This window comes from Corvus kubaryi, unplaced genomic scaffold (assembly GCF_017639235.1).
Source record: "Corvus kubaryi isolate FWS band 111438036 unplaced genomic scaffold, C.kubaryi_AGA036_p1.0 74, whole genome shotgun sequence".
NCBI classification, from domain to species: Eukaryota; Metazoa; Chordata; class Aves; order Passeriformes; family Corvidae; genus Corvus; species Corvus kubaryi.
The window spans coordinates 3,764,859-3,785,802 of record NW_024582061.1 but is presented as its reverse complement, the minus strand read 5'-3'; the positions used below and the strand labels follow the sequence as shown (position 1 = coordinate 3,785,802).

Below are 20,944 nucleotides of genomic sequence, written 5' to 3'. Positions count from 1 at the left end.
GTTTTACATAATGACTTTCTGATTGAGCACTGAGCTGTGTGCTCTCATGAGAAGCAAATTAATGTCTTAGAAAAAGAATTCAATGCAGTGGACTCACTCAACATTTCTGTTTCAGGAGGTGAAACACTGAACAGTCAAATAAATGTGTGCCCTTCAAACATCTGTTCAATGCCTCTGTGTTTGTAATGCTCACACAGTTGGTAATGATACATCACTGCTCTTCAGACAAACTAAAACCAGTTATTCTCACTAAGGATTAATAAAAAGCACAGTCTTACAATTTTCAAGTAACAAACCATGGATCACAGATAAGCTTACCTAGGAATGTCACTTTCAATGGTTACACAGCCATATAGAAATACAATAATCCCAACTACTGAAGATGGAATGAGGAACTCTGTGTATAACCCCAGCCATGCAAAATAAAGTCCTATCTTTTCACCAAAATACTTCCTGAAAAAGAAAAAAAAGAAGAAAAAGCATGTGTCAAGGCTATCATTTTTAAATGTGTTTTACGGCTACTAAACAGTCCCAGAAAGTTAAAATACGAAAACCCTGAGTATCTTGAAGACAATAGGAACAAATGAAAGGGGTGATTCAGGCATTTGGTACTCTGGGTTTCTCTGCTGTGAGAAGTTAAAGACAGTTCTGGATCATTCTCCTGAGCTGAAATTAAGCAGGCATCATTGCAATACATAATGTCTGTTCAGGGAAGACTGTGGTCTTTGCGTCTCTTAAAAGAAGTCAGTGAAACAGGAGAAAACAGTGGAAAATTCTTGGCTCCTTGGAGGAGTATGTTAAGTTTTGCCTCTGTAGTACTGCTGGATTCAGTTAGTGAGAGTCATAGAAATTACATCTATGGGACCATACTGACAACATCCTCTAATATCTAAAAAGGATGTTGTCATTCCAGCACTCTGGAATTGCTGCTAAAGGAGGAAAGTTTACCTGCAGACCTAACACTGGCTTTTCAGAAAGTATATTTTGTCAATTTAACAGCCCCTGGACAACTGGTTAGAAAAAACAGTGTCTGCTCTGAGGAACAGCCCACTGCAGATGTTGATAAATAAGTGGTAGAACTCAGCCCAGCATCTTCATGAATCACACTGCAAGAAGTAAACTAAGCATGGATGAACCTTGCTGATCATTCCAAAGTACAGTTAGGAGTGATTACAAATATTGCAAAACCCAAAGAGCTTCATAGAACTCAAGAACTCACCAAAATTTAGACAAAAACCAACAAGGTTAAAACATTTCACAAGCCAGAGAGGAAGATGGAGCAGTGTTGGACAGAAAGCAGCTACAGAGAGAGCACTCAGTGCATGACATGGAATGTGAGTCAGTGAGACATTTACGCTTTGATAGCATCAAAAATGAAAATAAACGTCTAAGAAAAGACAGACAAGGTTTGTGTCTCATAAAGGTTGAGCACAATCTGAGATTTAGTCTGATCCCACTTACCTTAGGAAAGTTTTATCCAAGTTTAGTACCCCAGATTTAAATCATTCCTACTGAAAATGCTTAAATGAGGTTTTTGGAGGCCCAAACCAAAATTTTCTGCTCCACAAGTTGGGTCTAAGGGCCAGGCCGGTCCTGCCACAGGAGAGACAGGACAGGAGTGCAACCATGGCAGGGAGCCACGGGACAACAAGACAAGCCTCCACAGTCACTTCCAGCTCAGATGAAATGGATAAGGGAAGCAAGAGTGAGGGATTTTTATTACTACAAATCCTGCTGTTGTTCTCACACCATCACAGCTGCAGCTAATGCCGCACTTTCAGGCTCTCCCACGGAAAACTGGCAGTGCAATCCTGCCTAGCTCAGTGTTGCCTTCCATGAGCACCTGTATCTTCTCATGTCTAACCAAACTTGCTTATCCTTTAGGAAGGATACGTGCAATCCTAAAGGGAAAAACCAAACAAAAGCATTGTAAAGTGATACACAGACAACATTATCTTCAGTATGAGATCCACAAGCTGGGAAATTTCAGGAATCTACAGCCCCTGCAACTGACATTGCAAGGTACCCTGAGCTACAAACGATGTGAAGTATCAATCAGCACAAGTGAAATCATCACAGCGTGACTTGAATGGCAGTAACTTAAGATCTTAAGCACCTTGGGAGAATGGATTTGCAGAGAATACAAGGAAATATGGCATTATATGATTTGCATATTTTATTAAATGATAAATAAAAATATTTGTGTTGCAAACACAAGCCATATACTGTGGGAGTGCCCTCTAACCTGGCACATTTCAGGTAATTTTTTAGGTAATTATAAGAAGCAGCTTTCCTTTATTTTCACATTTGAAAATAAATATATATTTTTCATATACTTGTTTGTTAATATACTATGTTGTTAATATAGTTTATTTAATACACACTTTTAATACACTTTTTTTAAAATATGAAGTAAGGGAAGAAATACTTGATTGAAATATAGAACTAACCTGAAGGGCTATAGCTTTTCTTCAAGTCTCCTGTGGGAGTCAACAAACAGCAGCAATGGCCTTGGAACAGCACAGGATAGAGGGAAACTCCATTTGCTCTCGAGTTTCCTTCTGACTGGGGAGTGACAACCTTAAGTTTGACACTAAAGAGGGAAAGGAGGACCAGAGGGAGATTATTCTGATTATGTCTTTTTACTGCATCCTTGCTTGTAGAGATGGGCAATGGGCACAACTAGCAAAGTGCTTCAAATAGATCGGAGCAGACACCAAAAATAGTCCACAATCTAAGCTGTTCAAAACTGTCTGATCTTTTGAAAAAGGGCCACAAATTAGAGTTCAAATGCCAACAGCCCTAAAGAGTAGCTGACCAGGGTCAGGGAAGTCGAAATTTATGGCTCACGAGGCTTCCCCTTGAATTTTCAAGCCTTCCAGTGATAAATGTGATCTGTGACCTATAAAGAGAAGGGTTGTTATTTGTGTCCATGCCAAAAGAAAGTGAGAAGAGCTCAACAGTGTCCTGGTAGTATGTAAAATAATCATTTGCCAAGAAGAAAACTACACTGTGTTGGCTTAACTGTTTTGAAGAAGAAAAAATAATTAAGATGCTGTGCCCAAACTCAGTCCACCAATGTGCCAGAAAGTGAAATAATCTAAGGAGAAGCAATGACAGTGCTTGGAAACATAATTATCAACTTAAGTATGAGTTTATCATCAAAAGAACACAGGACATAGACACGTCCTGTCTTTGACACATCCCAAGAACTCTTCTTTAGTTCCTCTGAATAGAAATCAAGGCACTGCAAACACCTGTGACTGCCTGTACCAACATCTACTGCAGCTGCTGCTGGATTCAGTAGTGAATGAACAGAAGGCAGAAAAAAATGTGTTCTTGACGGTCAGAGAAAGATGTAAGTCAAGAAAAAGTACTTCTACAAGTTTTTATATATTTACACCAAGAACTTAGCATGTTCTCTCATTTACATTGGGATAAAACCAGTCTTACTTTATTATCCCACAGGAATTATCCATGATTTATGCTGGCATGGCAGAAGAGGAGAATTGAGACCACAGCCTTGCCCTACCTCAGTAGCTAATTCACATCTGCCTCACATGTATCCAGACAAAGCTAAGGACTAATCCTTTCCAAAGCATGTTCATGGATACTGCAGAATGTCACAAAAAAAGTGTGCCCCTGGCATTGTGTGAGCTTTATTTCCACATTAGGGAAATGCCCCTTTGTATACACATATTCCACAGAGACAGGGGTTATTCCCAAACCAAAATGCAAGTGGCTTTGATAAAGAATGTGTACTGCTCCTATCAGGAGCAGCACCCAAGGCTTTTGTTCTGTGTGTTGATAAAGCATAAAGTGAAAATCTGTGCCTTTCATTTTGGAAGACTTGCAAATGGCTGGTTAAATGGCCACCTACCACATCCTGAGTTCTCTTGAACAAGAATCATGCCTTTAAGGAAAGATTTGGCCAAATCACCCATAACTCCTTCAGAAGCCGAACAAGAGCTGTTCTTCCTGCAAATTATCAGAAACAGCATTAAAAAACTACAACAGCAGCAACAACAACCACCTGTAGAAAGTGCATTCCCTCACAGAATTAGAAATGTTGAGAAGGCCAGAAATGTTGAGAAGCAGAAACGTTGACTCGGTTTCCTCTGCTTCATCCATATAACATTTAAACCAGACATCTGCAATGCACTCTGGTCTGTCTGGTTGCAAAACCAACATCAAAAAGAATAACTGATTATTAAACCCTCTGCTTGCACGTTGGTCACAGTGCTCCCGTGCCAAGTTGTGCAATTTATAAGTAGACTAAGGTCTGGGGAAGGGGGGAGAAAGAAAGAAGGAACAAACCCTTAAGGTTTGACTCTGCAAAAACAAGTGTGGGTACCTGGAATGCGAATAAAGTGTGTGGTGCGTGACACACGCTGGAAAGAACTCCGGAGACGTTCAGGAAAAAAGCTAAAAAAGCGAGGAAAAGGCACTGTGGACACTGAGTCACCTAACTGGGAAATCTGTGCAGAACTCTTCAGTTTTTAAATTTCCATACCCCACTCTAGGCCAGCTGTCACTTCATGTTTTCCAATTCATTCCACCACCCCTTCAGTGGAGGAGTCATTTAGACGCAACAGTTTCTATGTGAAACGAAACTGATTTACAGCTGCCTCTTGGGTAGGTTTCCCCTGTGCAAAAGGTCAAACAAGTCATATGTATTACTAGTGCCTTCAAAATAAAACTATTTGCACAGTTTGAGGGTGAAATTTGGGTGTTTCTACTGTTGGGGAGAAGGACAAAAAGTTTAGTTTCATGTCAGAATACCTCTACTGCCAAGGCCAGTTTAGAACTTTCTTGCCATATCCAGGTGCGTGTTCCCTCTCTGACCCACAGCAACAGTTCCCAGGAACACAGTTTACTCTTTCAAGGTTTTGCAACCAGAAGGAAATCTACCATTGAACTGAAGGTGGAACAGTGACTACCCTTAGAAAGTGAGAAGCAATTTCTAGCACATGATAAGTTTAGAACACAGATATTTCCCTTGGTTCTGAGATAATAGTTCCCACCGTTGGAATTTTCCATCTCAAAACTGCAGACTTCTTTCAAGAGGACTGCTGGAGCATAGGGAAAACCCCAGTCACTACAAGATGACCAGGAACATTGCTGAACACCCCAAGATTTCACTCCAGGTAGAGCTGCCTATGTCCAAACTTTTCTGGATTTGCTGTTCTTTCTTCACTTGAAAATTTTCTCAGGGAAGGATTCAAGCATTTATTACAACCATCTGGGACACCTGGGTGGAATTACTGCTCAGCAGCAGCACTGAGGCTGCTGTGCATCCAGAGATCTTGGAGATTTCTACCATGGTTGTGCCTGACAGCACATATTCCACGCAGGCAGTCTCAAGAAGGAAAATATCAGTGCTAAATCCAGATACACAGAGAATGCACCAAATGGAGCAATATGGAAGCCAAAAAAGATCCTGGCAGAAGACAATCCCCCTTGGAACAACATGTCAAGAGACTGAAAAATTCTTCTTATTAAAATTATAAGAGGGGGGAAAACATAACGACTACAGAACCTCAGATAAATTGCAATGCATCTGAGTTTGAGGTAGGAAAGAAGATGTCCTTTAGAAAGGCCAACTGGTTCTGCATACAGAAAACAAAGAAAGGAGCCTCTGTCCAAGTTAAAAGCACATTTTTTTTCCCCCCATACTGGACACAAAAATCAAGAATGTCCAGTAGAGAGTGATTAAAAGTGTGCTTTTGAATAGAGTTGAGAAACTGACCCTTTTCCCCTGAAAACAGAATGACAAAATGCGCCACCAGAGCCATTTAATCAAGCCCTTTTCATTAAAGTTTTTGTTTGAAAATATTACTCTTAACAAATATTTTCTGTGTCCTCTAATGGTATTTAAGTTTGGAGTCAAACTTACCTAAATTACAGATATCTTTATCTTCCAAGGCACTCTGGAATTTTAACTGTGATTCCTTATAGGACAAAAAAAAAAACCCACTGTCAAAACTCCATAGAGAACAGAAATTCTCAATTTTATTTAGAGGTAAAACTGTGTTTTTCCCTAGTTTTTTTGGCTCTTAAGAAAAATTACTCTTCAGCAGAGTAACAGGGAGAAGGTGATGTGTGTGGAGGAAGGGAATATTCAAGTTGTCAAATTCTAGTGGATTCAAAAATCTTGGGTAAATAATAATAATAAAAACAACAATAATAATAATAATTTGGGTATTAACTGCAATTTAAAATATCAAAAGGCCAAACCTTATCCTGCAAAGAAATAAAACTAGGACAAGCCACTCCCTGAGCCTCACAGATTCATAAACCTTATGCTTCTGTTCCAAGAAATTGTCAGAATACAGCTGAAAGTGCATAGCTTGTGGTGATGGATTATAAACTGAAAAAAGCCTTTGTTTACTGACTGTAGGAGAAAGAACAATAGAAGCATAATAAGTAGACATGTAATGTGACTGAGACAGAAATTAAGGCTGACAACTGCCAAATGGATAAGCAAACAACACGATGCTGGGTAGTCAGAAGTACTGTAATTGCATTCTCCTCTCTGTTCTGGGACAACACAAAATTTCAGAACGGGTTTGAAAGGATTCAGTGCCTGATTACATTATACTGTTGATGTTGCCTGTCGTGTTCTTAATGTAAAAAAAGTTCTAAATGTCCCTGAGACTGCAGAAGCCACAGCACACCTTGCTCAGGGGAGGCGTTTCCAGCAGGAGGAATGCAGTGCTTGGCCTGTCACTTCCAAGAATTCATGCATAAAACAACTCATGGACACTGCCTCTCCTCACCTTTCTTTACATTATTCTCTCTTTATTTAGCATTTTTTTAAAATGTCAGTAACATTCCAAACCTGGAAAACTAAAAATCCATGTCTACCTGAGGCTAAGTCAATGTTAATGGGAGTCAATCAGAGCTTACCTGTGAGGAAGGAAGTTGCATTCTATAAACAACTCAGGACATCAAGTGACACTCTAGTTAAGAAGCAATTCATTCACTTATACAGATAATATTTCCTCTATAATAAACACATACAAATAAGAAGTAACCTATTTAATATGAACCAGCCTTTCTTCTACACTGGAAAGGAGGTTACTTAGTCTTTTTCTTCTTATTTTTTAATAGCTATTACAATTTGCTCTTCTGCCTTTTTGTTGTTGAACAAATGTGAGGTCATTGACATCTCATCACTTCCCTAACCTCCAGTTTCCACAAGATAATTTACCTGATTCTTTTTCATCTAGTTTAACTAGAGTTTGAACCTCAAATACTGGCTTCTTTTCCTAAATAGCTTTCATTTATAATAACTAATATTTAATGAGAGCTCTTTTGCTTTTCAAGCTAATATAGCTAACCCTTACTGCAGATCCTGAATTCATTTCGGGTATTTTATTAAGAAGGTCCTTGTTAGTGCTTGCACTGTGTTACTGCTGTCAGATAGACACCATCTGGTGGCTAATAAACAGATGCATAATTTCCAATTAAAAACAAGTATAAAAAATTATCTTTTCATCACCTTGGTGGAAGAGGATCAGGTCAGAGAATACTGAAGCAAACTGGATATCCATAAACCCACAGGCCCTGATGGGATGCACCCATGAAGGCTGAGGGAGTTGGAAGATGTCATTGCAAGGTAGTTCTTGATAATCTTTGATTGATGGTGGCAAATGGGAGAAGTGCCCAAAAGCTGGAGGAAAACAAATGTCACCCCCACTTTCAAGAAGGGCAAGAAGAAGGACCTATGGAACTACAGGATAATCTACCTCACCCTCATTTGTGCCCATCACCTCTTGTCCTGTCACAAGGCATAGCCAAAAAGAGCCTGGCTCCATCCTTTTCTTACCCCCTGCTCAATATTCCATTAAAGTGTTAATTTTTCTGCTCTCTGTACTGACTGTGGAAGTTCAAAGATCTCCCATATTGAAAGCTTTCCTTAAGCTTGTGTTTTCTGAGGATAATTTTTAAGTGGTGCCCAGTTCTTGATCTCTTACCTTGTCATCTTGGTTTTGTCCAGTTATAGACAAGTGACTGGATCAGACAAAGCCATGGCCTGTCCTAACATAACTTATGTGCAAAGAGGATCCTCATAAAAAGCATCTTAGTATGGGGGAATACCTTTAAACCAGAAATGGGTTGGTCTTGACCCCTGGTCAGCACTCAGGAGCCAGAAAAGAACCTCCTCTCAGCCCAGTAAGCCAGAGCCAGAACCTTCTGCAAAGATTAAGACATCAAGAGCAGTTCCACAAGCAAGATAAACAGAACTGTAACCACCCAAATGCAGCACCTGTTTTCTACTCCCTGCAGTTCCCAGCCGTACACATCTCTAGATGCCTACAAATATTCACATGCATGTAAATATCTAAATGTGCACAACTTCTGTTTCCAACTCTGGCCTCTCACCTCTGTCTTTTTTTTCTCCAGTCTGAAAGGACAAACTTCTATTTCCTATCAAAATACACTGATATCACCTCCAAAGACACCTTTTGGAAGGGACCTATCAGTCATGTCCATTCAAAAATATAAGTTTCTGGCTGTGAAATTTAGGCATCATGCAGGCACTACGGAACTTTGCCTGAGACAGTTCTTAACACAAAGAAAACTCAATTCTAGCTGCCTACAAAACTCCACAGTCCAAGGGGGAGACCCCAGGAAGTTGTGCAACAACCTCAATCTTCAGAGCCTTGACTTTGCAAAAGTCCTGGTGTAGATTCCCACACCCTTTGCTGGATCTAGCTTTTGAAAATCCCACTGCAGGAGGGAGGAATCTGGGTGGTAATGAGGATCCTAGTGCTCAGACAGTGATCTGAAGCCTGGGAATATGTTTATCAGAAAGCAGGGATCTGTTTTTCCTCACCATTACAATCCAAGCCTACTGGTTTAAAATTCCATCTCTCACACAAGCAACAATAAATAAGACCAAGCTCTTGCCAAAAGAGACAGAGAGAGAAGCACTTCCTACAGGACTGGCAAAGTCTGTGAAATGCAGAGCTGTAAGTAAATCATCTCACTCCAGTCACAGGCCTGCAGCCAGCAGAATAATTCAACACAAATTCCTCGGTGATTTATGCACCACGAGCAAAACCCCTCTGCTTTGCAATAAACAGTGGCTGGAGCGCTTGGGTAAGCCCTGTGATGAGAAGTTCCAGTGAGGGGAGGGAGAACTCCATACAACTCAGCTGAAAAGTGCTGCTCTAGCATCAAACTCCTAAAAGGCAGACCATCTTCATGGATGCACAACATGATAATAAAGGCCATTCATAAATAAACCGGGGTTGTAGGGGGGTAATGAGACCATGGAAAGGGAAAAGAATTGTAATGATGGGGAAAGTGTTCATTTTTCACAAGCTCAGACTCTGCTCCAGGGTCCCACGTGCTTCCGGCTCCCTCCAGGAAGCTCTCTGCTGTAAGACCTGGCAAAAAGGACATCAAGGATGAGTGGATGCTGGCATAGCACTTCCCACTGCACCCAGAGAGCTTTAATGATGATGAACTGTGAGCTGGACGTACCGTATGTTGGGAAGAAACCTTCATGTAGAGATTCTTGCAACTCTAAAAAGATGTTGGCCTCAAAGTGCAATAAGGTTACAGGAGAAGATGTGCTCAGATTGTTGCCTCAGGCGGGTGTTTGGCAGAGCTTTGGAAAGGAGCTGGATGGACAAGTGTCAAAGACACTGGTAGAGCTCTTGGGCATTTTTCTACTTAGTGCTATGTTTGCTCGATTACTGCACTTTCCTAGGTTTAAAGCTGTTTTGTCTTTTTCCTAGAACAGAATTCCTTGCAGACAGCCTCAGAATCTCTGTGAACATTGAAGATTTGCCTGCTAAAGACGGTCAGGGAAGAATTGCAGGCACACAGTGCATCAGGGAGGGTTGTTCAGTCCCTGTGAGATAACCAGATGCTACCGGGTTGTTTCTGCCAAACTGGTTGCACTCCACAAAAAAAAAAAAAAAAAAAAAATGGGATATTTGGTAAGATTCATTCACAATAATAACAGAGGAGGGACAGGGAAGCCAAGGAATTAAAACATACAGAAGAATCTCCACTTTGAGGATAAATAACCCCAAAGTTAGGATAAGCAGTGACTGAACAACATTTCCTCTGGGACTGGACATCACAGACTTTATTTTCAAGTCCTGAGAATTCTACACAGTATGTGGAGCAAAAAAGAGATGAAGATGTGATTAAAAATCATGGTGAAAGAAGAAGTCATTTGTTCAGGCATTAGGCAGAATAGAAGGGCTCAGTTAGGGGCAAGCTGTACCACAAATTGATCTTAACCACATTTTTGCAAAGGAAGAAACACTTATCTCTAACAACAATAAAAACACCATTTTAGCAGAACTCCCCTGTTCTTACTTTATCTCTCTTTTAAAACTACCCTAAGTAGGGTAAGCAGATACATCCAGGTTTGGGTTTTTTCTGGTGCAGATTGATGAAAGAAGCAACAGGTCAAAAGGCAAACCAGTACTGACAATTTGGGGGCCTGATTGCTTACATTGAGCACTGTCCTATGCAGGCCCCAAGATACTCAAAGAGAAGGCAACAATATCCAGATCTAAGACAGTCAAACTATGGATCACAGGTCTGTCATTGCTTTAAAAACAGCAAGCTTCAGGCTTTAGGAACACAGCATTCATGGCAGGAACGGGGGTGGGGGACTGGGGATGCTCTGTCAAGAGCAGGTTCAACATGGGTACACTACAATGAAAGGCCAGAATTCATTACACACTGAGGTGAAACAATTTTCCATACCAATGGAAAACACAGTTAAAGATAGGAAGGAGGGAATATATTAGCTAGACAGTTTGACTAACAGAAACTCCCGAGTTTTGATTTATGTTCTATTCACTATAAATAATATTTTAGTTAACAGGCTTTCCTACCTGCTCCTGCAAAAAGAGTTATTGTATACATAGTCTCAATCTTTACATTTCTTCCCAGTTTCAGGCTTTACAGCAAGAGGCATTTGGAGCTTTGAAAGTAACCATGCTATAGATAATGTAGCCTGTTAGCTACTAAGAAGTTTGGTGAAGTTCTAGAAATGGGAAATAGAAATTAAAATATGAAAAACCATTAGAAGATGAGCTGGCACCTTATAGAAGCAGTAATATTAAAATAAGCTTCACCACAATTAGAAATGAGCCAATTCTGCTTGATTCTCCTAGGGTGAGGTAATCTTATATTAATAGATCAAGAGATAAAAGGATGACCTCCACTCTACAAGGATTGTCCGCTCCTGGAATTTCAGTTCCTACATGGGTTCCCAGCTGCAGGTGCTTCAAGATGTCCAACATGCCAATTTTCCAGGAGTTAAAGTTTTGTCTCAGGAGGAAAACCACCTCTTTGTGGCATCAGTAACCTTAGATTACTCCCTTCATCTGTCATTTAGAGCTCCTAAGTGATAAATGTTGCATTACAGCCAGAAATAAAAATTTATTATAAATTTCTACTGCACTTCTTACACTTGCTGTGGTTTTTTTTTTCCACTTCCTATAATTCATCAGAGGTGCACTGCTAAAAGACAAAAAACAATGAATGTAAGTCAGTCCAAGGAATATTTGGTCCAAAGAGAAGGAAACATTTCTTGAGAGTGGTGCTGTGTTGGAAGAGTTGAAGCTGTGTGATCTTCATCCTAGGAGCTTTCAAAACTCATGAGCAATTTGATCTGGCTTTCAAGCCAGCTCTGCTTTGAGCAGAGGGAAAGTCTAAGAACAAGCTATTAATTCTAAAATCATGTTGTTAAAACTTTGATTAACATTCAGTAATATATATAAAACTATAAATGCTGCTTTCTTTATGCAGGGCCATAGAACTCTTAAGGAGCATCCTCCCTGTCTCTGGATCAACAGTAGCATCACTGCAGAACTTGCTAAAATCTGAGCTTGAACTCATCTTCATCTGAGAAAAGAAAGTCATCAAAAATAGAAGAAAATCACTAAACTGCAGATGTTTTTATAACACTTTTTATATTACAGTGCAAGGATTGAGAGGAACTACTGTTGACAAGTGCCTTCATACAAAAAAGTCACACTAGAGAAACTCCTCTCTGGTGAAAATCAATACTTAAATTAGGATGACAAAAAAGGTGTGTTACAGCAGACAGACCTCCAGAGCTCTGCACATTCTAAAACTGCAGCTTTCATTCTCTAGTTTTTAATATATCCCTCAGACCTTCCGGAGATCACTAAGACAAGGTAAACCATTTTCAGTACTTTTTGCCGAACGTATCTTTTAGCAAAAAATTCATGATTTCTCTCTCAAATAACTGTTTATAATCCTCTTCATGTGAGTTAAAAAGAAACAAAAAAAATTGAAATTCATATTTGGACATTCACATGCTTTTGAAAATAAAGCACTGCATTAGGCAGACTGTGTTTCAAGCAATGAGTTTTTATATCTGGATGTGCACTGAGAGATGAGGTGTTATAACATCTTACAAATCAAACCTCAATTCACACTGTACTATTTGCACAATCTGCACAATGTATTTCCTTTAAGTCTTTAACTGAAATTGCTCTGCTGTAGAATAGAAATATGTAACACCCACTGTGTTCTTATTTGGTGAAACCTTCCTTACTCACAGCTGCATTTATTTTACAAAAAAAAATTTGCTTTTTCTTATAGCCCAAAGAGGTCCACAAATCCAGAGAAGAATATTTTTACAGATTAAGAGACAGGAGTGAATGGAATTGTTGGTAAATATTATAATGGTCCTTTATTTCCTTTTGTTATTAAGAACTTTAAAGTTCTCCAAGACTGACTATGCAGTTAAATTCCCTGGGGATTACAGACCTTAGAAGAGAAGCCCCAGTCTGTACCAAGAGTGAGCATAACAAGTATGTGGCTCCTGTCTTTGATGTACAATCAGTTGGGAACTGGAAACAACTGTGTGGTCAGAAGGAAGGAGCAGAGGCACCAGGAATAATCTGTAATAATTCTACAGCGCCACATCTAATCTTCCAGCATAGGCACTTGAGTTAAAGAACGACTTTCAGTTTGCATTCCTACTGAATAAGAGTGAAACAGAAATAGTTCAAAATATCTTAACTATAAAAATTTTAATACTTGCAAGCTATATTAGAAATTTAGCAGCGTGCTTCAACAGAGTCAATGTGTTTGAAAACAGCAGACAGGAGAGGCTTTGAGTATAAAGATAAATGCTGCTTCATCTGTCCATCAAAATCTGGATTTAAACTTAAGTTACACCAGAAAAACCAGAAAGCAAAGTTGAGTATAATCTAAGCAATCTAAGAAAGGAGGGTCACAGTAAATTATCAAAAAACACAAAGTGCGACTGATGTCTGCCAAGGGAATAAGTATCCAAATCAAGGCTGAGCTTGATACCCCCATGGTACAAAAGTGAAGAAACCTACTTCACTGGCAGAAACAGGGGGTGGCCATTCTCCAGGTACATCTACACTAAAGCTCTAACATTACCCAGGAAATAAAAAACACATTTATTTTAGTGGTAACAGTCAAACTTGCAGTCAAGCAAAATATGGAAGATAAAAGCAAGAAAAGTAATCTCTGAGAACAGACAATCAATTGCACATGCTGGTCTTCTTTTTGTTTCTCATAGAAGTTTAAACCACAGGATTTCTATGAAATCATATCAGCACAGTGAAACATTATAATGGAGACAGCAAAACACAAATGAAGATGGAGTGTAAGCAGATGTACCTCTATTTTTAACTCAGCTGAGCTGTCAGGTCTGCTAAAACTTGAGAATTCCTCTAGCCAGTCACAGTTTAATTTAACGCTTGTAATATTTACTGACAACACAGCAGGTGTTGTAATCTCATTCTGAGTTTACCTGTCCCATACAGCAGCTTGGCCCAGAGTAACTGCCATACAAAAAGTACATAAATTTTGCCTCAAAACCTTTGAGGCAAAAAAAGAGGAAATTTCAAAGCCTTGCAGAACCTTGGTAGGGTTTGATGGTCTCAGTTCCATTTGCCAGTTTGAAACACCTTCCTCCCAGTAAGGACCAATTCCTCCACATTAAAAGTTAGTGCTTAACTCTTTGAAAGACTATGCGCAGCATTTCAGCTTTAACTCAAAATATAACGAAAATATTTTACAAAGCTTATTGACTATCCATATTACCAACAGCAGCTTTTGCAGGTAATCACATAGGGGCAGATCATATAATAAAAACTAGTTGGAGTTTGATTATTCAACAGATAAATGGTAACAAATGCCATCTTTCTTATATATACAAATTACACAGAAACAGATATTTGTTGAGGTTTTTTCTATTTCTTAATATCCCAGTTCATGTCTTCCTAGACAGACATCTTGCATTAGAATATTTCTAGTCAGCTGTATTCTCAAATATGTCTTTTCTTTACTCAGTATTTGTAGTACAAACAAAATACAAGACAACAAAAATTGTTTTGTTTTGGCTTTCTTTTAGATATTGTGGGAAATCCTTAAAAATCATGGCTGGGTTTTTTTGTCTTATTTTAAAGCCAGCTTCTTCTATGTTTATAAGGAAAAAATTCATAAATACACCAAAAAAAACCCCACTGGGAACACATATGGATGTGTTCAGATGAATAAAACTTGTAAAACCAGGAGTAAAAAAATCAAATCAATTTCAAAACTGTCAAATACTTTCACACTGATTCATGATGTGAACACCAGCTTCTGATTATTCACCAGATTTTATGACCATACCCTCCAATAAAAATTCACCAATGTAAATGGCAATTCCTCTCCTTTGAACAAATCAATACCTAAAACCCCCAAAAACTGAAGTATGACATTCTTCCAGGAATAAGCACTATACAAAAGCATACATAATAATTGTTGAGTGTATTTTTGTTATAGTAAATTATCATCAGAGCCACAGAAAACTGGTGAGGGCATTATTTTTAATGTTCCGATCAATCCAAGATTTCATTTGCTGAAGTGGAAGTGAATTAATCTACATCACCTCAGAACCAGGTCCCTTGGTGTTTTATCCAAGTCCACATTACCTTATGAGATCAATAGGCTGAAACTTGTAAAACACTCCATATCTTGCCCATTCTTGATACAGCAACTAAATAAAGAAAAAAACAAAACAAAACAAAACTGAAAATTATCTTGAAACGAGTTATCCCTTCTTTTTTCACAAACATCTTCTAAGAGTTAAAAATATTTGCTCTACTCCTGGGGCTGCTATACCCAGTGGAGCCCATAGAAAAAACAGTTTTGTCCCCATGCTGGGGACATCACACAAGGCCACGCCTGCTGTTGGATATGCAAATTCACCCACAGCCTACAGAGAGCTCAAAGGAAAACCCAGATCCTACAGAAGCTTCTTGCAGTGGGAGAAATCCAGCGGGAACCGGGTCAGGCATAAAAGCAAACCTTGCAGGACCTGTGGTAGATTGACCACAATATACTCAACTGCAACAGGCAAAGAATTTGGGATAGTCTTCCTTACTCCCTCTTTCATTCCCGTGATTTATGTGACACAACTTCACTGAAGAGGATTGTCCTGGCTGCCTTATTGATATTTTTATATGAATACTTGTTGTTGCCTATTCAAAATCACCGCTTGCCATTACCCCCCACAGCATTACCTGCAAACTGCTATTAATTTCCATGAATAATCATATTAAGAAATGCATTCACTCAAATATACAAAAGAAAGTTAAAACTATTACATTCTTAAAACTACCTATCCCGGGTTGCAGTGTATTCTATCACCATCCCCATGAGCTGTTGAAACCAGGTGGGGCAGTGTTTCCTTGCCTCCTCCCCCCAGACTATCTTCCTGTTAATGGCCCATCATTGTCCTGCCGCCTGACTCAGAGATAACTCCCTCCGGACTATCTTCTGTTAATGAGCCTAATCAACACTTTGCCTCATGACTCATTACCCCATTGTGAGATGCTCCACCCAGAGGGAGGAACCAAGCATCCCATCATGGATATAATCTGGGACTCTGACCACCAGAGACACCCCTTCCCACTGGATTTCCAGAGGACAGGAGCTGGACAGCCACCACTGGACCTTCTGAGGAGGATCAGACCCTTTTCCTACAGGATCACTGCTTCAGAGGACTGCAGCCACCATTCTACCAGACTGCTACCACCACCCTGCCTAACAGGGACTCAGAGCTGTAAACTCTGTCAGTTTAACCCAGTGTTTTCTGCCTTTATTTTTGTTTTGGGGTTTTTTTTTCCCCTTATTTTCCTATTAAATTGTTATTCTGACTTGGTGTCTCCCACTAGTTTGCTTTCAAACTAGTACACTACCCAAAGGCTGCTTTGAACACAGCTACAGAATGGAATTTGAGGAGCAAAAAGAAAGCTCTGTCTATAATAGCGTTCCGTTTAGGAACAGGTACTTCATGTAAATTTATGAGAATTTTCTAATCATAGGGATGCTGCTGTAGTATGTGACAACAGTGGATTTCCCAGGTAGGTTACAAAGCCCTCATGGATTTTTTAATGCAAATACAGGGACAGCAATGAAGTTGCCAGTGGGCCAGAAGCTTAAAAAAGACTAAACCAGTGTTAATACTCATGGTGAGTTGTTACCATTCTGCTGTTCAACACCTTTCTCAAAAAGATTTTTTTTTTTTTTTTGAGCAGAAATCACACTGAAACAGGGACATTCCTTTACTTTTAGGAAAGACTGAAGCCCCCTCAATCTGAGGGTTTCATTGAAGATTTCTAATTCTCATAGGAGGGGACAAAGGTGTGGTGTCACTGTGCATTTTCTCCAAGGTAATCATGAAGAAGGTTGATGAGGATTAACTTTTTATGTTATAAACTGGTACATAAACATTAATTACTTAACTGGTAAGGGTATTTATGCCAATATTACTCATTTTTGTTCTAAAACAGTACTCATTTTTGGGGCTTATACAAGAGAAAATTGAATTGGAAGATACAGATAAGTTAAAATGGGCTAAATAAAAAGAGGGCAGAAGGAAAAAAAAAAGCTCAAAAATGCCCTCCTTTCTTTTAAACCTGATCAGGGTCCTTCAGGAAATTAAACACTGAGACTATTAGATTCAGATAGAAAACAGATGATGTTATGCATAGGAATACTACAGAAGATTCAAGGCCTAGGCAGCAGGGACATATGTGAATAATCAATGAAGTATTTCTGGAAAGAAGCTTTTATGTTTTTAATACTTAACACTTCATAACTGAGCCTAATAGGCAGAATAAAAAGAGGGCAGCAAAAAATACAACTAGTAGGGGGAATATTTTTCCAGACACTGGTCCTTCTAGGCCCTCTGCCCGCCCAGTCCACAGTACCCAATCTTCCTCCATTGACTAATGTTCATTTGGTCTTTTTCTCTAAAATTTTTGCTTTCCAAGTCACTTATCTGTGGAGCTGCCGCTCAGAGAAAATTCTGAAAGTCCAGAGCAGACAATTCCTTCATGAACAAAAAAGTTCAAAGTAACAGACACAAATAAAAAAGCTTCTTTTATAGTCTATTTTCTAACTTTGTTTTGCTTACCAAGGTTCATACTCTAATTTAAATTGTATGTGGCACATGAAGACATCTAGTGGCTGAATGGCAACATTATTTACCAAGAAACTACAAAGATTATGATTTCAAACTTTACTAATTCAGCATTGGAGAAATCAGATTTATTTGTATGACCCCAGTTTGCGTTAATTCAGTCTTCATAGTATGTAAATATTGGAGGTATCCAAACATTCCCTTTTTCTTCGGTCTTCCCTCATCCCCTTTTTCTCCCTACTATTTTCCCTCTGCACTTCCCATCCTATTGTTAGCATATCAAGGAAAATAAAATGAGCAAACATTAGAGAACAATATGGAAATGATCTTAATAGACTACAGAAATTAAACGTTCCTTTCCCATTTCTAAAATTAAGCATATATATATATCTATAAAACACAGTTTGAATTCACACTGTTTCTGTTGAGGATTGATCTATTTTTGAATGTCTTTTGATAGCTAGAAACTTTATTTACAAAATAATTGGAAGCAGATTTTCAGAAACTGCATGCAATTTAATTGAATGCACAATCAAATGAGAAGTACAACTATGTTTTATTTTAGTAACCACTGCTCTCTAGTAGAATTTGGTTGCAAAAAGAAAATTATTATATGACTTATTTAGCAATTTTTGCTTCCTGACAGGTTGACAATCTTGTCTATGTATGCAGAGGGAAACTGGAAGCATTTCAAGATGTGAATATCAAATTAAATTTACTGACATACTTCATAAGAAGACTTTCTAAAAATACTGCAAAAACATTTTTATATGCAGAAATAGAGGGAAATATGTAATTCAAAAAATGTATGCATTTCTAAAAACATCTAATTGTTTGTATAATGGCTAATGCTTTACAATGAGATTTAAAACATCATTTGTTACATTAAATATAATATGAAATAAATTTTGCAATGTATTTTACCTTTCTTTCATTCATGTCATCATCTTGGCCTTCATATTCACCCTGGAGAAAGAAAATAATTTAATAACTGACATAAAAGCAGATAAAACTAAATCAAAGTTTGGTCAGCTGCTCCTACATTGTTGATTTTACTTTTAGGTCACAACTTGAAATGTACTTATAGAAGAGTTTTCATATTAGAATCACACTTAGAAAATATTTTCATTGTCATAGACAGCAAATATTTGTGTCTATGAATTGATGTCTCCTGAGTGACACTAGCAGAGAACTGGATTTTTAATAGGACATACGTACATCGTGAAGTGGGTAGGCTGCATCATAAACATTGTTTGCTATTAATGTGCCAATGCCTAAAGAAAAAGAAAAATTCGGGTGGTCAACAGCCATAATTGAAGAGAAAACATTATTACGGCTTTCATTTCATGACATTCCAAAGGGGAGAGCACTGTATAACTGACAATATTCAAAGAATAGAACAACATAGGAGTCCCTGACTGTGGAAAACATTTTTCAGAGAAACTCATTTCCATAAAGTGCTCTCTCTTCAGTGAACAGCACAGTACAAAGACTCTTTTGACCACTTGTTCACCCTGACAGCAAAGAGCCACGTGACTGAGGAGTAAAGCATCTGGAAGTCCTTCTTGAATCTTTACAATGGTCAGAACCATGAAGTCCTACTGGCCAACAATTAAAAACAACCCCCCCAAAAACTTCCACTGAAGTTTGTGGTTATGAAATCATAGAATGGTTTGGGTTGGAAGGGACCTTAAAGATCAGCCAGTTCCTGTCCCCCTGCCATGGGCAGGGACACCTTCCACTATCCCAGCTTGCTCAGAGCCCCATCCAGCCTGGCCTTGGACACTGCCAGGGAGTTTAGCAAGGGAATCCCCAGCAAGTGACTGCAGCACCTATAGACAGACATAAGATCCCTACTGGCTCTCAAGACCTGCAACTCTTACAGCAATTCCATCCTCAGTCTCTGCAGGCGAAAACCATTGTTCCATAAAAAAGGCAACCAAAGATGGGTAATTTATGATAATTAGTAACATAATATGTATATAAAAATTGATTCCAGGCCTCTTTGCTTTCAATGCCCAGGAAAAAAGTAACCAGCTATCATGTCTTTAGCAACGAAAAACATTTCATTGTCAAATTACACATTGTTCTGAAGTATTTGGTGAAAACCTTCTGATCAGAGATGCTAGACAGGCAGTAGCAATAAAACTCTCCCTTGATACAAAGACATGTACAACTACATGCATTAACAGAATCAGGAAATTATGCTTGGATAATGTCAAGCCTGCTCCTGAAAGCATTCAATGTTTGGAAGTTTGCAGTGGTTCAGAGTTATGCTAGAAGTAAATAAGGTTTCCTTGTATAATATCATAGGAGTAGAATCAGATTCAGCCTTACAAAGATGTAAAAAAATCCATAAGCAAGTGTGTTTGAAGTGTTGTTATTTTCATCTTATGATATTATAAAGCATGTTTATGAAAACCAAAGACTTCTCTAAGCACTTCCAACAGCGTTGTCCTGCCTCTTGTGCAAAGTAAACAATGAACTCCTGTATAAAAAAAATAACAAAATGATGTTTAAAAGAATCCTCAAACATTTCCTGATGAGTGGTTTTAAAATGAGATGGGAAAGCCTTAGTGACATATGAAACAGAGGTCTTTTGGGGGAGGAGCTCAGGAGACCAAAGAGATAACTAAATTTATGTCAAACACGATGCACAGTCATGTTCTGGCTATGGACCAGAAAGATGGAAAGGATGGGAATGCTACAATAGTTACTTCCTGTCAAGTGAGTTCTTGAGCCGACCTAAGCTTGAAGTGCATCAGGCTGTATTTTCACCTTAGAGCTGAAAAAAATTCCTGAAAAATTATTACTAGTCCTTTGATCTCTAACGATGGCTTTTATTCCACTATAAACCAGAACAAGCTATTAAATTAAAGAAAACCCTAAGAGGCAAATATCTGCATTGGCAGAGTGCTCCTTCCCTTCCTACTCTGTCCTTGAGCTTCTCTCAAGTTTTCTCCCCAACAAATCCCAAAGTCTCCAGAAGGGTTCCCAGCAATCCAGAAAAATAAGGCAGCATTCCCCTCCATTGCCCCAGTGGAGCCTTTTGAGCAGATCAAAACAGAGAACAACACAGAGGAAACAGCTCAAAAAGCAGACACCTACCAAATGACGTTCTAGAAACTGAGAATGCCTGATATTTTTAAAAGCACAGTTCCATTTTTTTTTTAAAGAATCAGTGAGGCAGTCATAAATTTAAAAGTTTGTACTGGGAAATGGCAAGTGCTTTTGGTTGCAAAAGAGAAAGCATTTTTTGTGGCTTTCATTTTGTTATGCTTTTCATGTAATTTCAAATATATATATATATATATCTCCTCTTCAGGGAAAACAAAATTAATCTATTTTCCTGCACCAAACACATGTTTTATTGCAGCTTCCCTGCACAAAATCACACCAAGACTGTACAGAATCTTGCTGCAGCTCATTATTTGCCAGGAATGTTACCCTTGGACAATGTGATCTGTCCATAGGTGGTCA

The 20,944-nt window shown here is 38.7% G+C and overlaps 1 protein-coding gene across 1 annotated transcript in view; it reads right to left on the bottom strand.

Annotated features, from left to right (window-relative positions):
- The window catches only part of ANO2 (anoctamin 2), a 149,051-nt gene that overhangs the window by 90,229 nt on the left and 37,878 nt on the right, over nt 1–20,944 (bottom strand). The window contains exons 8-11 of the mRNA XM_042050444.1: nt 18,683–18,738; nt 18,389–18,430; nt 14,970–15,034; nt 319–453 (exon numbers count right to left, since the gene is read on the bottom strand). Of these exons, the coding sequence (XP_041906378.1) occupies nt 319–453; nt 14,970–15,034; nt 18,389–18,430; nt 18,683–18,738 (298 nt within the window). The remainder of the gene's footprint in view (nt 1–318; nt 454–14,969; nt 15,035–18,388; nt 18,431–18,682; nt 18,739–20,944) is intronic.